The following is a 20534-nucleotide window of genomic DNA, read 5'->3' on the forward strand; positions in this document are numbered from 1 at the left end:
GGAGCGGGAAGCAAACGCAGCAGAGCGAAGGTGGGTTTGGGTTTGCTGGGTTTTCCAGATCCGGCGATGGTGGGTTTGGGGAAGGGAAGGTGATGGTGGGTTTTCTCATGGCGAGATCGCTTTCTCGGATGTGGGCTGAGGGAAGGGGAAGGGGAAGGTTATGGAAGCATAAATTTCTGGGTTTTGCGAAAAAGCTGGTTGGGAATAAGAAGGTTGAAGATATGATACGACGGTGAATTGTTAAAGGGAAGAAGTTAAAAATGAAAAAATCATTAATGGGACAAGTGTCGTTTTTTTTATTGGAAAACAGTACCAACGGTATGAATGGTACTGTATCTAAGTTTTCCCCAAACATAAAATACACATTTTCAAGTTAATTTCCAAATATATCACTTAAAATTATTTGATATTAATTTTTTATGACATATTTGGTATTATTTTGAACATAAGATATTTAATTCATTTTTTATATAAAAATAATCATAATCATTAACATAAAAAATTTCTCAGCATACATCTTAATGAAAGATTTTTGTTAATTATTCTAATGTTATTAAAAACCATTAAATGTCAAATTAATAGAATAGTTATTTTTTGAAAAAGTCCACATTTGACTTTTGTTAGTTTATGAAGAAAGACATAAAATGAAGAGATGAGACTTGCTAGAGTTGCCACTTTTTAAGTTCGAAAATAATATATAGTATATGATACGATTGTCGGTTTACCTAAAATTTTTTTTATCACCATCAAGTATCAGCCAGAGCCACCAACAATATTATCCATTAACGAGAGGCCCAAAGTGTTACCCTGATCATCTCTTATCTGAAATCCCATAGCCATCACCATCAAACATTGTAAGGTCAAGTTGTCACCAGTCAAAGTCTTAACCATGCATGCAGCAATGTCATTGGTCAGAAAACTCTATGGTCCTGTGCTACGCCGCTACACCATATCATCATCACCAATCTCTTACAATAATAAAACCAGACATCATCATTTTTCAGAGCTAGTTCACTCCATGGCGAAGCCAGTGTCCATTGAGGTGTGGAACCCAAGTGGCAAATACAGAGTTGTCAGCACTAAACCAATGCCTGGTACTCGTTGGATCAACCTTCTCATCCAGCAAGATTGTCGCCTTGAAGTAATCAACTATCTTTATCTATTATTATCATTTTTTTTCTGGTTGATGATGAAGAGAATTTGATTTTTTCAACTTTGTCTCATTTTTACTATGCTCAGATATGTACTGAGAAGAAAACAATACTGTCAGTTGAAGATATCATTGCTTTGATTGGTGAAAAGTGTGATGGAGTTATAGGACAGGTAATTATTGATGACTTGAATTGCATGATGATGATGATGATTATGATCAATTAGCACCCACAATGAAATAATTGATTAGAGCATCATCAAATTACAATTTGACAAACAAAATCTAGACTTTTTTTGGGTTACCATGTGGGTTTTTAGGGTGGTTTTTTTCTTGCTTGTGGTGTGTGATTGAGTTTTTAATCCTATTACAGCTGACTGAAGACTGGGGAGAAGAGTTGTTCTCTGCCTTGAGCAGGGCAGGAGGGAAAGCTTTCAGTAATATGGCTGTTGGTTACAATAATGTGGATGTCAATGCTGCAAATAAGTATGGTGTTGCTGTTGGAAATACCCCTGTAAGCTATCTCTTTCCCCCTTTCTGTTTGTAAAAATGTTTAGCAAATACTGTAGACACCCAATATTACAAGGATAAATGATAGATATGATATATGGTGTAGTGTGACAGGAAGAAAGATATAGAGAAAATTGGAGGGGGTCTATAGGAGGTGGATTGACCATTTGATTGTTCAAAAATCATGATTGTTTTATTTAACACAATTGTGACAAACTTTACATCTTAAATTTTTCCTGTGGTTTTTCCTATTGTATATTGTAAAGTTAACATTTATGCTTGGAAGATTTTCTTTTAGAACATAAAAGGTACTGCAAAGACTACTAGCAGTATATGCATGCTCTCAGGTTTGATGCTTAAGTGGTTTTAGTTATGTTGTGTGTGTTGTACGAGAAATAGTGATGGACTTGAATAGTCAGTATTAACTCTAACAATAGTTTCATTACTTATTTGGTAGGGAGTTCTCACAGAGACAACAGCAGAACTGGCAGCTTCACTGACTTTGGCAGCTGCGAGAAGGATAGTTGAGGCAGATGAGTTCATGAGGGCAGGATTATATGATGGATGGCTACCTCATCTGTATGAAAACTACTGCATATTCTTTTCATTTTTTTTCTGCTATGAGTAATGTTAAATGCTATGGATATGAAAGTTTTTCTTTCTAAGAGTAGTCATATACTCACTTTTGTCTTTTGAGTACCATCATCTTCTGAAGGCTGGAATAACTGCTTTAGTTTTGTTTCTCTGGCAGATTTGTTGGAAACTTGCTCAAGGGACAAACAGTTGGTGTTATTGGAGCTGGCCGCATTGGATCAGCTTATGCAAGAATGATGGTAATTTTCCATTAAATATCTGTCTCAGATTGAATGTCTCTCCAATGTTTACTTCGTTGAGTAGAATTTGTTAAGTACTTGGTTTCTGACTACTTAGCATAAAAAGGGTCTTTGACTCTTTGTCCTTCTCAAAAGTTCTCTTAATCAGAGTTAGAGTCTTAGAGATCTAAGACAAGTTCAAATAAAATCTTAACTTGAGTCTTTCTTATATATTTCACTTTGAAAGAACATGTCAGCTGTGATTTATTTAGTTGGTGATAACTGAATATATGTGATTATCCATATGATCTTCAGATTCTTACTTTGCTGATGTAAATGACTTAAAGTTGATTATTCATATGATGAAAGAGAAACAAAATTCTTTTTGTGCTGTATCAGGTTGAAGGGTTCAAGATGAATCTAATTTACTACGACCTCTACCAGTCTACACGACTAGAAAAGTTTGTGACAGGCATGTTCCTACCAAGTCATATTCATAAATCAAATTACTGTGAGGTGTGAACTAATGGTTCTCTTATCCTTATTGCAGCTTATGCTGCATTCTTGAAAGCAAACGGTGAAACACCGGTGACTTGGAAAAGGGCATCAAGCATGGATGAGGTCCTCCAGGAGGCTGATATAGTAAGAAGATGATGCAGAGAATTTAATTTACTACCCATAACTTAACAGGATTTGATTATTCCAAAATAATTCGGATTATTATGGGTGCTTTTGTAGATTAGTCTTCATCCTATCTTGGATAAAACCACCTATCATCTAGTCAACAAGGAAAGGCTAGCTAAGATGAAGAAGGTGAGAGTTTAAGGAACAAAGTTTCACTGTAAACTATCCATGGTACCAATTGATGCAAATTGCTCTGTGGTAGTGATAATATCTCTATTACAGGAAGCAATTCTTGTGAACTGCAGTAGAGGGCCTGTTATTGACGAAGCTGCACTTGTAGAGCATTTAAGGCAGAACCCAATGTTTCGAGTAGGACTTGATGTGTTTGAGGTAATTGAACGTTCTAATTTCTTATGCAGTTTGAGTTGGTCTTGCATGCCTTCTCTGTTTATGAAATTTCGGACTTGTCATTACAAAACGACATTTGTGAACTTTTATTAGGAAGAGCCCTACATGAAACCTGGGCTTGCAGAGTTGAAGAATGCTATTGTGGTACCTCACATTGCATCTGCTTCCAAGGTAATCCTGACCTGCACTTTATGCTAAATGTTTTCAATATTAAAAGTCTTTTATGGGTGACTCTCCTTCAAAAGTAATCAATTATTTCATATGCATGTTTTTTGCAGTGGACCCGTGAAGGAATGGCTACACTAGCTGCTCTAAATGTGCTGGTATATCTCTATCCATCTTGTATTTTATTTTGATAGAAATATAAATCCATTCATGTGTCTTCTTCTAACAGTGTAAGCTTTTGGATTATTTGGTTGGTATTAACCAAATCATTTGAATTTGGATCCATATTGCCCATTATCTAATGAAAAAAGTTGAATTTAAGCACAAATGTAGATGGCTTGTGCATTGTACATGCAAGAGTCAACTGGGCCGGTGCCAGAGCTTACACTAGTGAACTCTTGCGTGAGCCGTGAGGGGGCTTGATAGAAGTCTAGTATAGAATCACTTATGTCTTCTCCTAATAACTTAAGCTTTTGGGATAGTTAACTCGTTAATATAATATAACGCCATTCATATTTCTATGATCACTGTGAATTCTCAGTGACTTGTAAAACTGATGATAATCATTGCAAAATACAGGGAAAGATTAAGGGCTACCCAGTTTGGTTTGATGCTAATAAGGTGGAACCCTTCCTTGATGAGAATGCTCAACCTCCGGCTGCAAGCCCAAGCATTGTTAACGCAAAAGCTCTGGGTAATAACATCTTAAAGGGAACTACTATTCATTCCGCGGATTTCTCTCCCAGCACGAGCCACATGCTTCTGGTACGGAAATTAATTTCCGGAAGCATGTAATCTATAGGTGCGGGAGAGAAAGACGCGGTTTAAGTAGTAATCTCTCATCTTGAAAACTAAGGTTAAATATTGTTGTAAACCTAAACAAATTCACTAACATGTTTTCTTTCTAATGCCAGGTTTGCCAGTTTCAACTTCAAAGCTATAGGCATACTTGCTTGTATCCTACACAAGGGCCTTCAATTGCAAAAGTACCTATTTTTGTGTGTTGAGTTGGGCTCTGTTGGCATGGAAATGTGGAGTATACCTGAGCTATATGGCTAGTCCATGCTTTTGTATATGTAGAGTGCTGGTGGAAGCATGAATAATATAGTCTTTAGATACTGTCTCGTTAATATTAGCATCATGTGAATTTAATTAAACATGTGGTTTGAATTTTTATTCAAAATTAATGAACTTATACCTGAGGATTCATCTCAATTTACTTAGACCGCTTAAAAACAAGAGGTGAAATTTTGCCTTGTTTCATAAAAAGTCTTTTTTTTTTTAATATCTGAAAACCTGTTTGCTTCTAACATTTTCCTCCTTTTATTAGAGCTAAGCTTTCTAATTAAATTAAGCACCATAATATATTCAGCATTGTAATTATTATCATTAGTAAGGAAACATACAGTGATATGGGCAAATTGATCATTACCTTCTCTTGGCTCTTGGGAGCTTCCATCGGTAGAAGTTTGCCTTAGCTACTTCCTTTGGGCTTGACTCTGTTTGGGAAGGATGCGCACTTTATGCTCTTTGGAATAGTAAAGTGGCTAGGTTTGAGACTGGATCTTCAATGCTTTGAATCTCTCCTCAGGTTTGGTTATGCTTTGAATCATGAGATTCTACAAACGTGGTCTCCACTCTTCTTACCATTGGCCCTAATTTTGCATGTGAGGGGCATGTAGGAAGGAGAAGCCTTCTATTGTTTTTCACTCCAAGAGAAGTTTGGGTGATTCCTACATCTAGGATTATAAGTGTTAGGGAAAGGATGAAGGATCTCCCTAAGTCTTGTTTTGAGTTCCCACAAAGTTTATCTCATTAACAAATTTAGAAAAGAACGGTTCATATGAAAATTCTTGTTCTCATGTCAACCCCTCCCCATACTAATCACAAACTAGTGTAAGAGATGGTTGCGTTTCAACTACACACACGCAAATAAGAATAAGTGCATTTGATTGCAAATGTAATATACGAAAGAAGTCTTAACTATCGAACCCAACTGACGACTAACTCTTGAGATGAACTCATTGTCTAAGAATTGTTTGTTGTGATCATGCAAGTGAAATAAGAATGAAAATTAGATAAAAGAGTTCTGAGATTGCTTAGTATTCCTATCCTTGGAATTTATATATTGTACCTAAAAATCATGTATGAGCCAACTCTACTTCTCAAGTGTCAAATGCGTCGCCAAGATATACTAAACTACTACCAAAGGACACTACCTAGTCGCGACCGTCATGCAAGTATGATTGCTTGAATAGGAGTTAAAACACAGAACTACTTGGGAGACATCTCAAGATCCAAAATATCTATGTTTGTTGAAAGCATACGGAACTAATCCTAAAACCTCTATCAGAGTTATTATTAATTCCCTAAATATCTTTCTGATTACATAGTAAAAATCATGCAAACTAAACGTGCATAAGAGGTACTGCTTTCATTATGTCGTGCATTAACAAGAGTTTCCAGTTATTAAGTTGTGTTGTCAATAAGAGTTTCCAGTTATTAAGTTGTGTTGTCAATGTTGCATTAGCCTAGACATGATAAACAATTGTAGGCTTCTTCAAAATCTATGCTCCAGCAATAGCAGCCTAGTAATTGTTGGAAGTCATGTATTGTATGATGATACACTAGTCTTTTAATGCAGTCTTCTTCAACATTGTTCATCCGTAGCCAGCATCAACATTGGACATGTTGTGATGAGATAAGCAACAATAGAACATTTGCACTTGCTTGCCTTCACTATACCCATGGCGACGACACCACCTCAGAGCCTTCAAAAATCTCTCTCAAGCCCCATAAAGTGACTTTTGCTCCAACTGAGCAAAGTTCATGATATTCTTTTGTAGCTTATTGGACTTGGAAGTGGAAAGTACTTCATCAAGAATCTTTTGGTACACTCCTCCCATATGGTGATGCATCCTTTAGGCAAGGAGGTCAACCAATCCGACGTCCTGGCCATAAAAGAGAATGAGAACAATCCTAAACGAATAGCGTTGGTAGACATGTTTCATCATTTTCAAGTCCTTTATCATGGTCGGATGTCTGATATTTTGAATTTTATTTTCAAATATAGTATATAACTTACTATAATGATCATCCTTTAAACAAAATTCCTCATGGCCGGTGATCAAATTTTTTTCTCATGGAATGTAGCATTTGGATTTTTTTAAGGAATATAGCATTTAACTTTAAATAAATAAATATACTAAATGAGCAATTATTACGAGTTCATTTTCAACGACTTTTCATACTCTTATTAACGAGAGTCAAACATATACAATTTATAAATATTTAATATATTTTAAAATATTCAAAATGCAAGTAGTAAACATTGAGTGAAATAAATTTTCAAAACGTATTTTCAGTCTCTTATTAACGAGAGTCAAACATATATAAATTATAAATAGTTAATATATTTTAAAATATTAACATGCAAGTAGTAACCGTTGAATGAAATAATTTTCGATTTCTTTTCATACTCTTATTAACGAGTCGTCAAACATATATAATTTATAAATACGTAAAATATTTTAAAATATGCAAAAGGAAACTAGTAAATGTTGAATGAAATAATTTTTAAATAATTTTTTATTATTTCTTTGACCAAATATATTATTCATTTGTAATTTTATTTAATAAAAATATATATTTATTATTCAAGTAACATACCAACTGCATACTGGATGAGTATAAATATGATAAGAGTATCAAGTATGGGATCACAATTTTCATTCAAGTGTCCAGCAATGGCTTCATCGTCTTCAACGAAAGTGATCTTGATGTGTTATGGAGGTGAGGTTATGGAGGTGCATGAGGCTTTGGTGAATGCATCTCCAACTCTGAAGAGCTTGATACGAGAAAAGGGTGTTGATGGTGACAACAAGATCAACTTGCCAAACATCTCTATTGAAACTATGTGCAAGATCAATGAGTATGTGAAAAAGCATGCAGAGGCTGTTGATCCTGCAAAAAATCTTGATGCCTGGGATGAAGAGTTTATTAAGGTTGACTTAAACACTCTCTTCAACCTAATTGAGGTTAGTTTCATCTCTTTCACATTTTCTTGTATCATTATAAATTCCTTTTCCAATTAAAAATGATGTTTGATTTTATTCCTTCCTTTCTTGATTCTCTGTTGATTGGTTCATATGGTTTTCCAGGCAACACATTACCTGAAAATTCAAAACCTTATAGATTTGGGATGTAAGACTGTAGCCAACATGATGAGGGGGAAGACCACAGAACAAATGCGCCAAACTTTCAATATCAAGAATGATTTTACCCCAGAGGAAGAGGAGAAGGTGAAAGAAAAGTTTGCATGGGCCTTTGAATGAAATAAACAAGTCATGTTCAAATATCCATATTTCTTCTATGAAAAGAAATATGGAGAATTATGATAGTTTTTTGGTGAATAAACCGGGCTAAACCACCCGAGAATGTGTCAGTTTTAATTTGTTATTTTGTGATGAATAAAATGGGCTAAGGCATCTTGAAAATATGTCAGTTTTAGTTAGTTTTTTTTTATTGGTTATTCTTGTTGGAAAATTAGGGAAGAAGACATGCGCCGTGGACGAACTACGGCCTTGAAAGCAAAAATTATGGCAGACCTCCGATGCAATCCTTTGCCGGATTTGCTCCTCAAGGTTAACACAGCCGCATGTAAGGCACTGTGCACTCAGAACCTAAACATGCTGGAATCTCTACAACAATGCTCAGAATACACAAAAAGAGAAGAACACACATTTTGTATTTTCTATATCTATCCATCTTATTCTCACTTGTGTCCACATATAAACCAATGGACATCACCTATGTTCCTCTTCACTTGACCAAGTGAAACCATTCTTATATAACAGCTATGGAATAGCCATACTCGTCCCTCTCTATTCAACGGCCATCAGCCATGATGGTCATATTAAAGGGTGATTCAAAACCATTAAAAAAGAGTTTTAAGACAATAAAACACAAAACTGTAACTGATATAAAACTGAATTAAGCTATTCAATATTTGATAGAGTAACGGAAAAGAAGAATAAAGATGAATTGAATTTTTTGAATGTCATTATTCCAACAATTCTCTTATTGATGATATCTTACTAGAATGCATTAGACGCAATTTGCTTAATTATCATGGTTTCTTTCATATTGCTTTCTTGTGTTTCCAACTTTCACATTGACGCCTTTGTAACTCAAGTTGCTCATAGAGGAATAGGTTTTTGCTTTGGAAAAAAGTATGATTCGGTTTGTGGTAATAAGATTTTAAATTGCACAAATCTAAAAAAGACGTGATTGTGAATTTTTCTAACACGGTTATGCAAAAAAAAAAAAAAGCTACGTCAGTATATTAAGATAGAAATATATTTATGCATGGACTCTTAGCTAATGATATGCCTAGCAAGTGTAAATATAATCACAGATATATTAAAAAATTGAGGGTTTCTTTTTTATAGGAAAATGTTAGTTGTTAGTATTGTTAGTAAATTAATCATTCTCAGGGTTCGAACCTTGAACCCTTCACCTTTCATCTCATCTAACCCTTACGTCCCTAGCTCTTACCACTTGAACTATCATTTGAACAAATTAGAGGTAAAATAGTTGGGAGAAGAAATGTTCCTAATATCTCTCATAGCAAAAAACTTACATCAAGCTCCTTGTGTCTTTTTTATCAAGAGACCATTCAAATTATGAAAAGTGGACTTAGGTAGAGTTTTACCTTAAAAAAATTATAATTTATATAAAATTGAGAAGTGTTCATCTAAATTGAGAGATAATTGTGTGAGTAACTTATTCTAATGGGGTTTTTTTTTCTCTTTATATACAATGGTTGGAATGAGATTTGAACCTATGACCTCATGCAAGCTACCTAACCACACTAATTTAAGGCCTTCATGCAACGCTGCAGCTTCCGCCCTGAAAGATTTTCCACCCTGATCTCATCTGAGGATTGCCTTCAGCCAATTCCCCTCGTGATCTCGTAACAAACTACCACATCCCATACTGTTTACAGAATCTCTGTAGCTGTCATATGAATTTAGTTGGATCCATCCCACCTGTGGTACCGCCCACACTGCAGACAAACGACTTGATGCATCACTTTCATGCTTACCCAAAATTGAGACAAACTCATCATGTTCATGGGTAATCTTTCTCCACGCAACCTCCAACGGCCATGGCTCCTCATCCAAAACTATGTTGCATCGCCACTTCCAATTCCCCCATAACCCAGCAAGGAATTTCGAAGACTGCATACTCTTATGTGTATAAAATCCTCGTTTTAGATAACTTACCAACAAATCATTTCAAAAAGACATCATACTCTTCAATTAATAAATCATTCTCTAAATCCTAACTCTAGATCTGGATCCTTTGAGAACCTCTAACTCTAAGTCTTTGTTTTTGGCCAAGCTTTACGCTCCAATTATCCTACTCTAAATTCCAACTCTAGATCTTTACCCTTTGAGAACCTCTAACTTTGAATATTTGTCTCTGTCCAACCTTTACGTGTATCGTGTGTGTGTGATCTCGATCCTTTGAGAACCTCTAACTCTAAATCTTTGTCTCTGTCCAAGATTTAAGTGTATCGTGTGTGTGTGATCTCGATCCTTTGAGAACCTCTAACTCTGAATCTTTGTCTCTATCCAAGCTTTACGCTTCAATTATCATACTCTAAATCCCAACTCTAGATCTTGATCCTTTGAGAACCTATAACTTTGAATCTTTGTCTTTGTCCGAGTTTTACACGTATCGTGTGTTTGTGTCATTAGTTTTAGCCTCAGTCCCCCTTTATTACGAAGTATTTCGGGCTTGTTTGTGATTTTGGTCACACCAACATGCACGGTCGTGACTAGAGCTGTCAATATGGGTCAGCCTGACCCATATGGGTCAGCCCGTATGGGTTAGGTTGAAAACGGGTTGGGTTGTGTCAACCCGGAGTCTTAACGAGTCAGAAAAATATGAACTCAACCCGACTCGCTACGAGCTCGCGGGCTGGCTCGCGGGTTGAGTGAAATAAATATAAAAAATTACGAAATTGGATTAGAAATTATTTAAAATGTTATAAAAAATAATTTCAAAAAAATACTTATAGAAATTGGTATCAACTCATAAAAAGAGGTTTATCAACACAATTATTTTTATCTCACATTTGAAATATAGAAAAAGAATTTAGTTTACAGGATTTAAGAACACAATTATTTTACTGTCACATTTAAAATGAGATAAATAATATAATAAAAATAAATAAAACATAAAAAATTGACTCAAATTAAAAGAAATGAAAATTTCCATTTTTCTATCTAAAATTAATCCATAAAACTAACTTGGAATTAAAGAGAAATAAAACAATTTTTTTTAATAAAAAATAACTCTAACCCGACGGGTTGGCTCGCTTGACCCGCAGGTTGACCCGTCTAACCCGCGGGTTAAACGAGCCGGGTTGCATTAACCCAAGTTCTTTTCGAGCTGGAATTTAACCAACCCAACCCGGCTCATTTAGCCAACCCGTCGAGCTGGCCCACGGGTTGGAACCCATATTGACAGATCTAGTCGTGACCTTCAAAACAACAAGCATCATGTTAAGGGCATGATATAGTCGTGGTTTCTACTTTTGATAGAGCATGGTCGTGCCTTTTGGGTGTCTAGGGTCGTGCCTCCTCTTCAGTATGAGAAACTTCAAAAATTTCTTCATTTCACTTGATTTTATTCTCTTTACACTTTTTCACATTCGACTTGCCTATTGCACATTTGAGATAAAACATGTCAGTCATGAAAAGGCAATTCAATATTTATGCACAAAACAGTATGCAAACTAAACGTGCATCAGATGTATTCCTTTCATTATGTTTGCTTGTGCATCTACAAGATTTTCCGGTTATCAAGTTGTGCATGTTGTCAATTGTTGTTACTTTGTTGTCTTGCATTTTGTTAAAAACAACTGGATGTCGAAATCGATGTTGTGGCAGTTGTCTCTATGTAGCTAGGACATCGGTCCTCTGCTTGGAATGTTTTGTGGGCCCTTGAAGATCTTATGAAGATATGTTTTTAATAAGTTACTTGCGGTTCAAGTAGCTTTTCCAGAAGGGTTTTAATTGTTGATTGTTATTTGTTGAAACAATCTTTGATAAAAGATTGATTTCTATCTTTACTTGGGAAAAACGCAACAATATCTTGGAGATTCAATTTTGATTTGTTTTGTTGTTACAATATGTTACTTCAGCCCAAGCAAACCCTAGTGCCTATGCTGCCGCTGCTGAAGTGTATAAAAGGATGAAGACCTAAAGCATGAAGACCACCGAAGCTAATTAAGAGAGATCAAGTGTTTTAGGATTGTTCTTTGTCCTTGTTACTTGTGAACAAACTTTGCTCCCTGATTCTATAAAGCAAAGTTGTGTTATGTATGGTTTGATTCTTCAAACTCTGAGTTGATTGTTTATTACCAATCCATGTGGCAGTGGTTGAGAGAAAGTGAGAGAGACTCTCATACTTAGGTTGAGATACCAAGTAGAAATACACTGGGTAGATTAGGAAGTGAACTATGAACTGTGGTGTTTATGAGTGTCTGTAATTCCTGAATCTTAAGATAGTGGATTTCCTTTCTTTTGGTGCAAACCCTCCAGACGTAGGTGAAGTTTCACCGAACTGGGTTACCAATCCTTTGGGTTCTTCTTTATTATTTTGCTGGTTTTGTTACTGTTAGTCAGTTGTCGAACTCGGTTGTCCCAGCATCGCGTAGAACATCTGTCCTGTGCGTGAACCAGAATTTCATCAATGTTGCATTAGCCTAAACATGAAAAACAACCGTAGGCTTCTTCCTAGATCTATCTTCCAACAATAGAAGCCTAGTAACTGTTGGAAGTCATGTCTTGTATGATTTACTAGTCTTTTAATGCGGCCTTCTTCAACATTGTTCCTCCGTAGCCAACATCAATATTGGACATGTTGTGATGAGATAAGCAACAATATAACATTTGCACTTGCTTGCCTTCACTATACCAATGATGAGGACACCGTGTGAAAGCCTTCAAAAATCTCTATCAAGCCCCATAATGTGACTCTTTGCTCCAACTGTCCCATCCGCGAGGGAGAATAAGAACAATCCTAAACGAATAACGTTGGTAGACACATTTCATCATTTTCAAGTTCTTTATCATGGTCGGATGTCTAATGCTTTTAATTTTATTTTTAAATATAGTATAACTTACTATAGTGATCCTCCTTAAAACAAAATTCCTCATGGTCATCAAATTTTTCCTCATGGAATGTAGCATTTAGATTTTTTTAAAGTAAACAAATATACTAAATGAGCAAGTTCATTTTCAATGACTTTTCAGATTCTTATTAACGAGAGTCAAACATATATAATTTATAAATATTTAATATATTTATAATATTAAAAATGTAAGTAGTAAATGTTTAATGAAATAAAGTTTCAACGACTTTTCAGCCACTTATTAAAGAGCGTCAAACATATATAATTTATAAATATTAAATATTATAAAATATTCACATGCAAGTAGTAACCGTTGAATGAAATAAATTTTTGATTTCTTTTCATACTCTTATTAACGAGTCGTCAAACATATATAATTTATAAATAATTAATATATTTTAAAATATTCAAAATGCAACTAGTAAACGTTGAATGAATTAATTTTTTAATAAATAATTTTTATTATTTCTTTGACCAAATATTTTATTAATTTGTAATTTTATTTAGTAAAAAAATATATTTATTATTCAAGTAACATACCAAGTGCATACTGGATGAGTATAAATATGATAAGAGTATCAAGTATGGGATCACAATTTTCATTCAAGTGTCCAACAATGGCTTCATCGTCTTCAACGAAAGTGATCTTGATGTGTTATGGAGGGGAGGTTATGGAGGTGCATGAGGCTTTGGTGAATGCATCTCCAACTCTGAAGAGCTTGATACGAGAAAAGGGTGTTGATGGTGACAACAAGATCAACTTGCCAAACATCTCTATTGAAACTATGTGCAAGATCAATGAGTATGTGAAAAAGCATGCAGAGGCTGTTGATCCTGCAAAAAATCTTGATGCCTGGGATGAAGAGTTTATTAAGGTTGGCTTAGACACTCTCTATGACCTACTCCAGGTTAGTTTCATCTCTTACACATTTTCTTGTATCATTATAAATTCCTTTTCCAATTAAAAATGATGTTTGATTTTATTCCTTCCTATCTTGATTCTGTGTTGATTGGTTCATATGGTTTTCCAGGCATCATGTTACCTGAAAATTCAAAACCTTAATGATTTGGGATGTAAGACTGTAGCCAACATAATAGCGGGAAAGACCCCAGAACAAATTCGCCAAACTTTCAATATCAAGAATGATTTTACCCGAGAGGAAGAAGAGGAGGTGAAAGAAGAGTTCGCATGGGCCTTTGAAAAGAAATAAACAAGTCATGTTCAAATATCCATATTTCTTCTATGAAAAGAAATATGGACAGTTATGATAGTTTTTTGGTGAATAAACCGGGTGGCTTAGCCACCCGAGAAGGTGTCAGTTTTAATTTGTTATTTTGTTTTCGATGAATAAAAGGGGTAAGGCACCTTGAAAATATGTCAGTTTTGGTTTGTTATTTTGTGATTGGTTATTATCTTATTCATGATATCTTACTAGAATGCATTAGACGCAATTTGCTTAATTTTCGTTGGTATTGCTTTCTTGTGTTTCCAACTTTCACATTGACACCTTTGTAACTCAAGTTGTTCATAGAGGAATAGGTTTTTGCTTTGGAAACAAGTATGATTCGGATTGTGGTAATAAGATTTTAAATTGCACAACTCTAAAAAGACGTGATCGTCAATTTTTCTAACACGGTTATGCAAAGAAAGTTATGTCAATATATTAAGATACAAATATATTTATGCATGGACTCTTAGCTAATTGTATGCCTAGCAAGTGTAAATATAATCACAGAAATATTAAAATATTGAGGATATTAAGGCCAGTTTGGTGAACAAATTAGAGGTAAAATAGTTGGGAGAAGAAATGTTCCTAATATCTCTCAAGGTGAAAAGAATAAAACATAGCAAAAAACTTACATCAAGTTCCTTGTGTCTTTTTTATCAAGTACTCCATTCAAATTATGAAAAGTGGACTTAGGTAGACTTTTAACTTAAAAAATATATAATTTATATAAAATTGAGAGATAATTGTGTGAGTAACTTATTATAATGGGTTTCTTTTCTCTTTATATACAATGGTTGGAATGAGATTTGAACCTATGACCTCATGCAAGCTACCTACCCCTCCCCACCCCACCAGAAGTCCAATCTTTGTGGCTTAGATAAGTAATGAATTTGTCCAAGTTAGAATTACAAGTCACTAAGTCTCTTCCTCTACATTCTGTAGGCACACACCTTGAGCAAAACAGCAACAGAGAACTGTCGCAACATCCCTCCCCAGCCATTGGAGAGAGGGGGCGGGGGGGTTCGATTAGCATTTTAAGTTAGGGACTATTTTGTCCAAAAACCTGTTAATGTTAGGCACTAATTTATCCAAACACTCTTTAATGTTGGGGACTAATTTGATGGGCGTGGGAAAATGTTAGCAATGAAATTGAGGGTTTAGTCAATAAAACTCAACATCTAACAATCTCAACATAAGCTACTCAGAAACTGGCAGACAACAGAATTTGGTGGATCCCTGGAGATGGCCATCATTGGCTCATTACCAACTATGAAGGGGTGTGATTTCTTCTCTTTATCCATTTAAGTGCAAGTGCCAGTACAAGAGAAAAGAGGGACTCAGTGACCCCAAAAAATAAGATAACAAGCGCACAACTTTAAAGGCCCTGCATAAAGGGATGTATTCATACTCTGGTCAAGATAAGAAATTAACCTTAGATTAGATGCACAAGATTGTCATCCCACCAAAAAAGGAAAAAATGCCAAACCAAAACTAATCTCAGGCTTAGATCAAAGTAGGAAGGTATAAACTTCCTTGGAAAAATTACCAGTCAATGATTAGAAATAATGCTGTTGAGTAAAACAGTATTCACAAATCACAAGCAAGCATGTAGTATTTGAAGTTCAAAATGACTCCACTATGTTCCATATGTGCCTTGCAAAATATTCAGCTATAATAATACATCTGATCAAAATAGTCTCCAAAAAAAGCAATCCACCATTTAAACATATCAGTATCAGGATAATATTACAAAATGACTCACCACAGTCTATGCAATTGCCTCAGTCAGGCAATGCAGTTCCTCGCTCAAGATTATTTTTAATCTCCAGTGTGTATTTACCAAAGGCTCGCTCAATCTTCTTGTTGAAATGCTCATTACGGTCATTGATCGAGTCAATATCTTTCTCTTCATGAAATCGTCTTCTCCTACTAAATGACTTGCGCTTGTCATCCCTATCCTTTAGCTCTTGTACCATCCTGTCAATCTTGTCCTCTGAGATTTTTGGTGCCTATAATGAAAGAAAAGACAACTTGTCACAAATATCCAATGCAATGCAGAATATGAAAGAGATCATTGATGCTGTGGTAGTATACCTTTCCATACTGGAGACTTGAAGCATCACGGTAGAACTCAGGATCAGCTTCTTTCATTCTATTGTATTCTTCTATATCAACCTCAACATTCTTGGTCCTCTTTTTGTATGCATTGTATAAAGTCTTCTGATTAAAAACTGATAAAATTATTAAAGCATCAGTCCAGTTGGAACAACTCCACACAAGCAATCACATACTCAGCAAAAGGAGGGCACTAACTTATTTCTCATAGGATAAAAATCTCCAAGATTTCAAAGCACAAAAAGGAAATCTCCAAAATCATTTTATGAGCAGGACTAGACAACATTTTGAGGTACTTTTCTGTGTATAAAACCTCGTTATAGATAATTCGCCAACAAATCATTTCAAAAAGACACCATACACTTCAATTAATAAATCACGGTAGGACATTATGGTATAGTTTGATCCATGTAGCGGACTTCAACTAATGGACAGACTTCTTAGTTCTTTGGTTGTATAAGATGATTTCGGGAACTATGTTAAACTTTACACACATAAAGAACAAAGTACAACTATATTTTACGCCTGCATGTATAGACATATATGCAAGAACGTAGATAACCATGCCAGCCAGAAAGATAACGCACTGATTGTGCAAGAAGATTTGTTCGATAAATAGAAAACGTACCGTCCCAGCCGAATGGAGCAGGATCCTTATCCCATTTCTTGTATTTGACTTCTGCTGCCTCTTGTGTGTCAAGCATATATGCCTTGGTCATATCCAGTCCATTTGCATCGAGAAGCTTTCCAATTTTCTTCTTCCTATCCTCGAGCCATTTCTGTTTAGAAACACCCCTAGACTCTGTTGGACCTTCCATCCTCTTTTTTTCAGCAGCTATTTCAATTTGATTACGTTTCTTCGCTTCTTGCTGCCAGAGAAACAAGAAAGGATCTAAGTTTTTCTTTTTCTTTTATCAAATCAATAAACGAAGTTATAAAGCAAGACAGGTCTCATCAGTTTACCATCTTGGCTCTCAACTCCATCCACTTTTTCTGTCTGCCAGAAAGGTTCTCATAACCTCCCTCCATTTCCTCCGCAACAGGTCGGTCAGGATCACTATCAGAATTTTCATCAGGTTTCGGTCCGTCATCATGTGTTCCCTCATCCGGATACGACTCATCAGGGACGGCTTGCTCACGGCTACTTCCTCCACTAGCTTGCGCAACTTCTGATATATGTAAAAACCAGCATTTAAATATAAATTGCTAAACTCAGTAAGTAGCATTAGCATATAACAAGAAAAATACAACCAAATTTTTTTTATAGGCGAAAAAATCCCTTATGAACTAAGTTGAGAATTGAAATGAACATTTTCAATAGGACAGATTTATCGAATCACTTGATAAAACTAGAAAACATGCATTAACCTGATTGCAGTTGTTGCATCCTGAGTTTGGCTACAGCAATCACTCTAAAGCAGTAATCACTGCATTCATGAAAAGGATTACCGGCATTCCGGCAATCGGGATGCACTGCTCGTTCGTCAGACATGTTGCTGCACGAAAAACGTGGTATAAGATTGTGCAAATTACATCGGAACGAAAAGTACAAAAACCCTAAAAATCTAGCAAGTAAATAATTCACAATTTGATTCCATTATTTGAAAATTGAAAGTAATTAGTGCATACAGAACCCTAATAATCGGGTGAATGTTACCCTTTCTCGTTGGTGCGCAACGAAGATGAGAGAAGCGAAGGAAAAGCACAAGAGAATGAGGTGAGAGACACGAACCTGAAGCTGAAGCAGCACCGATTTCTGAACAAGCAAGGAGATTGGGAATCGGATTTGGGAATCTGATTTCCCGCAGAGAGATGAGTTTCTTTGTTGGGGTTAGGGTTTGTGTGAACCGTTTGATTTCATAAAATTATATCCTTCAACTTTTTTTTTTTATTTAAAAAAACCTTTAAATTTTTTTTGGTTTAAATAATTTATGTTAAAAGCAGATTAAAATACAAAGTTATTTCTAGTCCATGACTCAGATTTGATTGAGTAGTTTCTTTGTAGTTTAATTTTTCAAATTCAAATGTAAATAAAATTGATATTTTTGATGGATTTTAAAGGTATCAATTTTTTAACTCCAGATTAAATTTGATATGTTTTTTTGAAAAAAAATGGTGGAATGGATAATAAACACTCCTAAACTACTATAGTCACATGCGGGTGAGACCAGCATAGACTAACTTAGGTAGGTGCGCTAGGGGATCTCTCTTATGATTTGAGAAGAGTTGTTCACCAATTGAGAATTTTATAGACGCAAAGGCACTCAAATTCAAATTCTCAACCTATGAGGAAGTGAGAGTTAAATTCGAACCCTGTGATCAGAGGTGTCAGTCCAAGTTAACATAAATTTGATATTTTAACTAATAAATTTTGAGTATCTTTTTGTCTTAGCCAATCCCCAATGAGTTTTTTTTTTTTTCATTTATAGGAGTTGAGATTTGAACACCCAATCATTTCTTAAGGGTCAAACTTCTAAACGCCTAAACCACTACTTGCACTCACTTGGTTATGAACTAGTGATTATACCCGTGCGATGCACGGGCTCTAAATCATTAATTTTGTTGAAATAATTGCGATTAATTTAATCCAACAACGGTTCATTATTTTATTATCATTTATCAGATCTCAACTACTCATATATTCACATTAATTATTTTTTCACAATGTCAAAACTAATATAAGTACACAAATAGGAAACATCAACACATACAATACGCTAAGAAACATTATATCAAAGTTATTACATACTTCAATTGAAACTATTAAACCGCCACTCACTCAAGGGTTTCGAACAACTGCAACTTGAAAAGTATCAGACGCTTGCAACTTGAAAAATCTCAATTGATCGGTGAAATTGAACCTGCTTGCTCTGCATTCAAAAATCATTCAGTAACATAGCCGTTTGGCAACACCATGTTAATCAAGGTAGGGCGGTGTACAAAATGATCATCTAGTACTCCAGCTGGGATATGATGTTAAGGGAAAATTAAAACTAACAATACTGAAGGTTAAAACAATTTTAGGAATAAGATGGAAGAATGAAGAACATACCAATCGTTTATCGTCCTTGCAAAGTTCACGCGTTAGATCTGTTGTCCATATGAGGTCATGACAAGCAGGCTCTCCATATGATTAGGGTCAACATAATGTATCTCAATCTCATCATCACCAAATATTCATATGTCATAATGATTATCATGAATATGACATAGGTGAATTATAGATGTTCCTTCCAAGTTGTACTTGTGGCAGATTCTATCAAATACTTCCTCAAACTGAATTCATGTTCCACAACTTGTAACCAAGCAATGGAAAACATTCTCAATAGGGTCAAATAAAACCGTCATTTCACTATGCAGAACATCTACATGCGATTCTGTAAACTGCCTAGGTAGGTCCATGAAATTCTAACAAAAAAAATATCAACCAAATAAATTCATATTCGGGTTACTGAATAATGAAAATAATACAACCGTATTCTTGAAAGAAAAGCATACACTGTTCGCATGTAGTAGCATGTGGAAGGATTCTGCATAGAGTAAAATAAACTCCTAAATTTTTATTTTCACTTCAAATAAATTCGATGGTTACAATCAATCAATCTACTATTTACTATTTTATAAAAAAAATCCCCAATTATACAGTATCTCCTCTTTATATTCATTTTCATGCCAAGGTTCTAACTTTTTGAGTAATTTACTCAATAATATTTAAATATAAAAAATACTGAACATGTATCTTTATACTTTTATAAATATAATATTAATTAACACGACCCACTGACGTATGATTAGTAAAAATTATTACAATGACAAACACATGCATCATTACAGTTTTATTATGTATGGTCAATAAATTTTTTATAACATATAATTTAAAAGAAAACTAAGAAAATTTCATAAAGAAATTACGCAACTGGAAACTAAGTAAAATATATTAATCTTTACCATTTTCCTTAGTGAAAATGGGAAAAAATATTTTAATTCGTTAGAAGAAAGAAATTATGCACTATACAATAGTTTCTTATATTATTTCTAATATCTTACACTTAATATTTATTATTAGTTATTTCTGAAGTCTGGATAACTTTGATGATTAAAGATAATAACATAGTATAAACTATTGGTGGGTGGACATTGGTAAGATCTTTTAGGTGATTCTAGTGAATATTGGTGAGCATTGATCTACGTAAAAAATTATCCTCCACAGTCCACACCATCCGTATTTATTTCATGCTTTTTTTTATAAGCATATTTATTTCATACTACATAACCAACTGTCGACAACTAAACAAAGAGAAAATCATTCACTT

The 20534-nt window shown here is 34.8% G+C and overlaps 4 protein-coding genes across 4 annotated transcripts; 3 read left to right on the forward strand and 1 right to left on the reverse strand.

The window, feature by feature from the left end:
• Positions 1-872: 872 nt before the first annotated feature.
• LOC130718369 (glycerate dehydrogenase) lies at positions 873-4884 on the forward strand. The gene is made up of 13 exons (XM_057568953.1): positions 873-1141; positions 1240-1323; positions 1524-1664; positions 2118-2239; positions 2412-2493; positions 2872-2944; positions 3023-3114; positions 3211-3285; positions 3379-3486; positions 3598-3675; positions 3783-3827; positions 4249-4363; positions 4584-4884. Exons 1-13 carry the CDS (start codon positions 890-892, stop codon positions 4610-4612), a joined length of 1296 nt encoding a protein of 431 aa, XP_057424936.1. The 5' UTR covers positions 873-889; the 3' UTR covers positions 4613-4884.
• A 2545-nt stretch (positions 4885-7429) lies between these two features.
• On the forward strand, positions 7430-8066 carry LOC130721021 (SKP1-like protein 1A). The gene is made up of 2 exons (XM_057571745.1): positions 7430-7706; positions 7830-8066. The coding sequence occupies exons 1-2, from the start codon at positions 7449-7451 to the stop codon at positions 8001-8003; spliced, it is 432 nt and encodes a 143-aa protein (XP_057427728.1). The 5' UTR covers positions 7430-7448; the 3' UTR covers positions 8004-8066.
• A 5428-nt stretch (positions 8067-13494) lies between these two features.
• On the forward strand, positions 13495-14163 carry LOC130720020 (SKP1-like protein 1A). Its single transcript, XM_057570604.1, has 2 exons — positions 13495-13785; positions 13909-14163. The coding sequence occupies exons 1-2, from the start codon at positions 13495-13497 to the stop codon at positions 14086-14088; spliced, it is 471 nt and encodes a 156-aa protein (XP_057426587.1). The 3' UTR covers positions 14089-14163.
• Positions 14164-15692: 1529 nt separating this feature from the next.
• Positions 15693-18087, reverse strand: LOC130720750 (uncharacterized). The gene is made up of 6 exons (XM_057571444.1): positions 17954-18087; positions 17590-17717; positions 17185-17390; positions 16850-17090; positions 16201-16337; positions 15693-16115 (listed from the first exon to the last, which is right to left on the reverse strand). Exons 2-6 carry the CDS (start codon positions 17711-17713, stop codon positions 15888-15890), a joined length of 936 nt encoding a protein of 311 aa, XP_057427427.1. The 5' UTR covers positions 17714-17717; positions 17954-18087; the 3' UTR covers positions 15693-15887.
• Positions 18088-20534: the final 2447 nt, after the last annotated feature.

The sequence above is a fragment of the Lotus japonicus genome, chromosome 5 (genome assembly GCF_012489685.1).
Source record: "Lotus japonicus ecotype B-129 chromosome 5, LjGifu_v1.2".
Lineage (NCBI taxonomy): Eukaryota > Viridiplantae > Streptophyta > Magnoliopsida > Fabales > Fabaceae > Lotus > Lotus japonicus.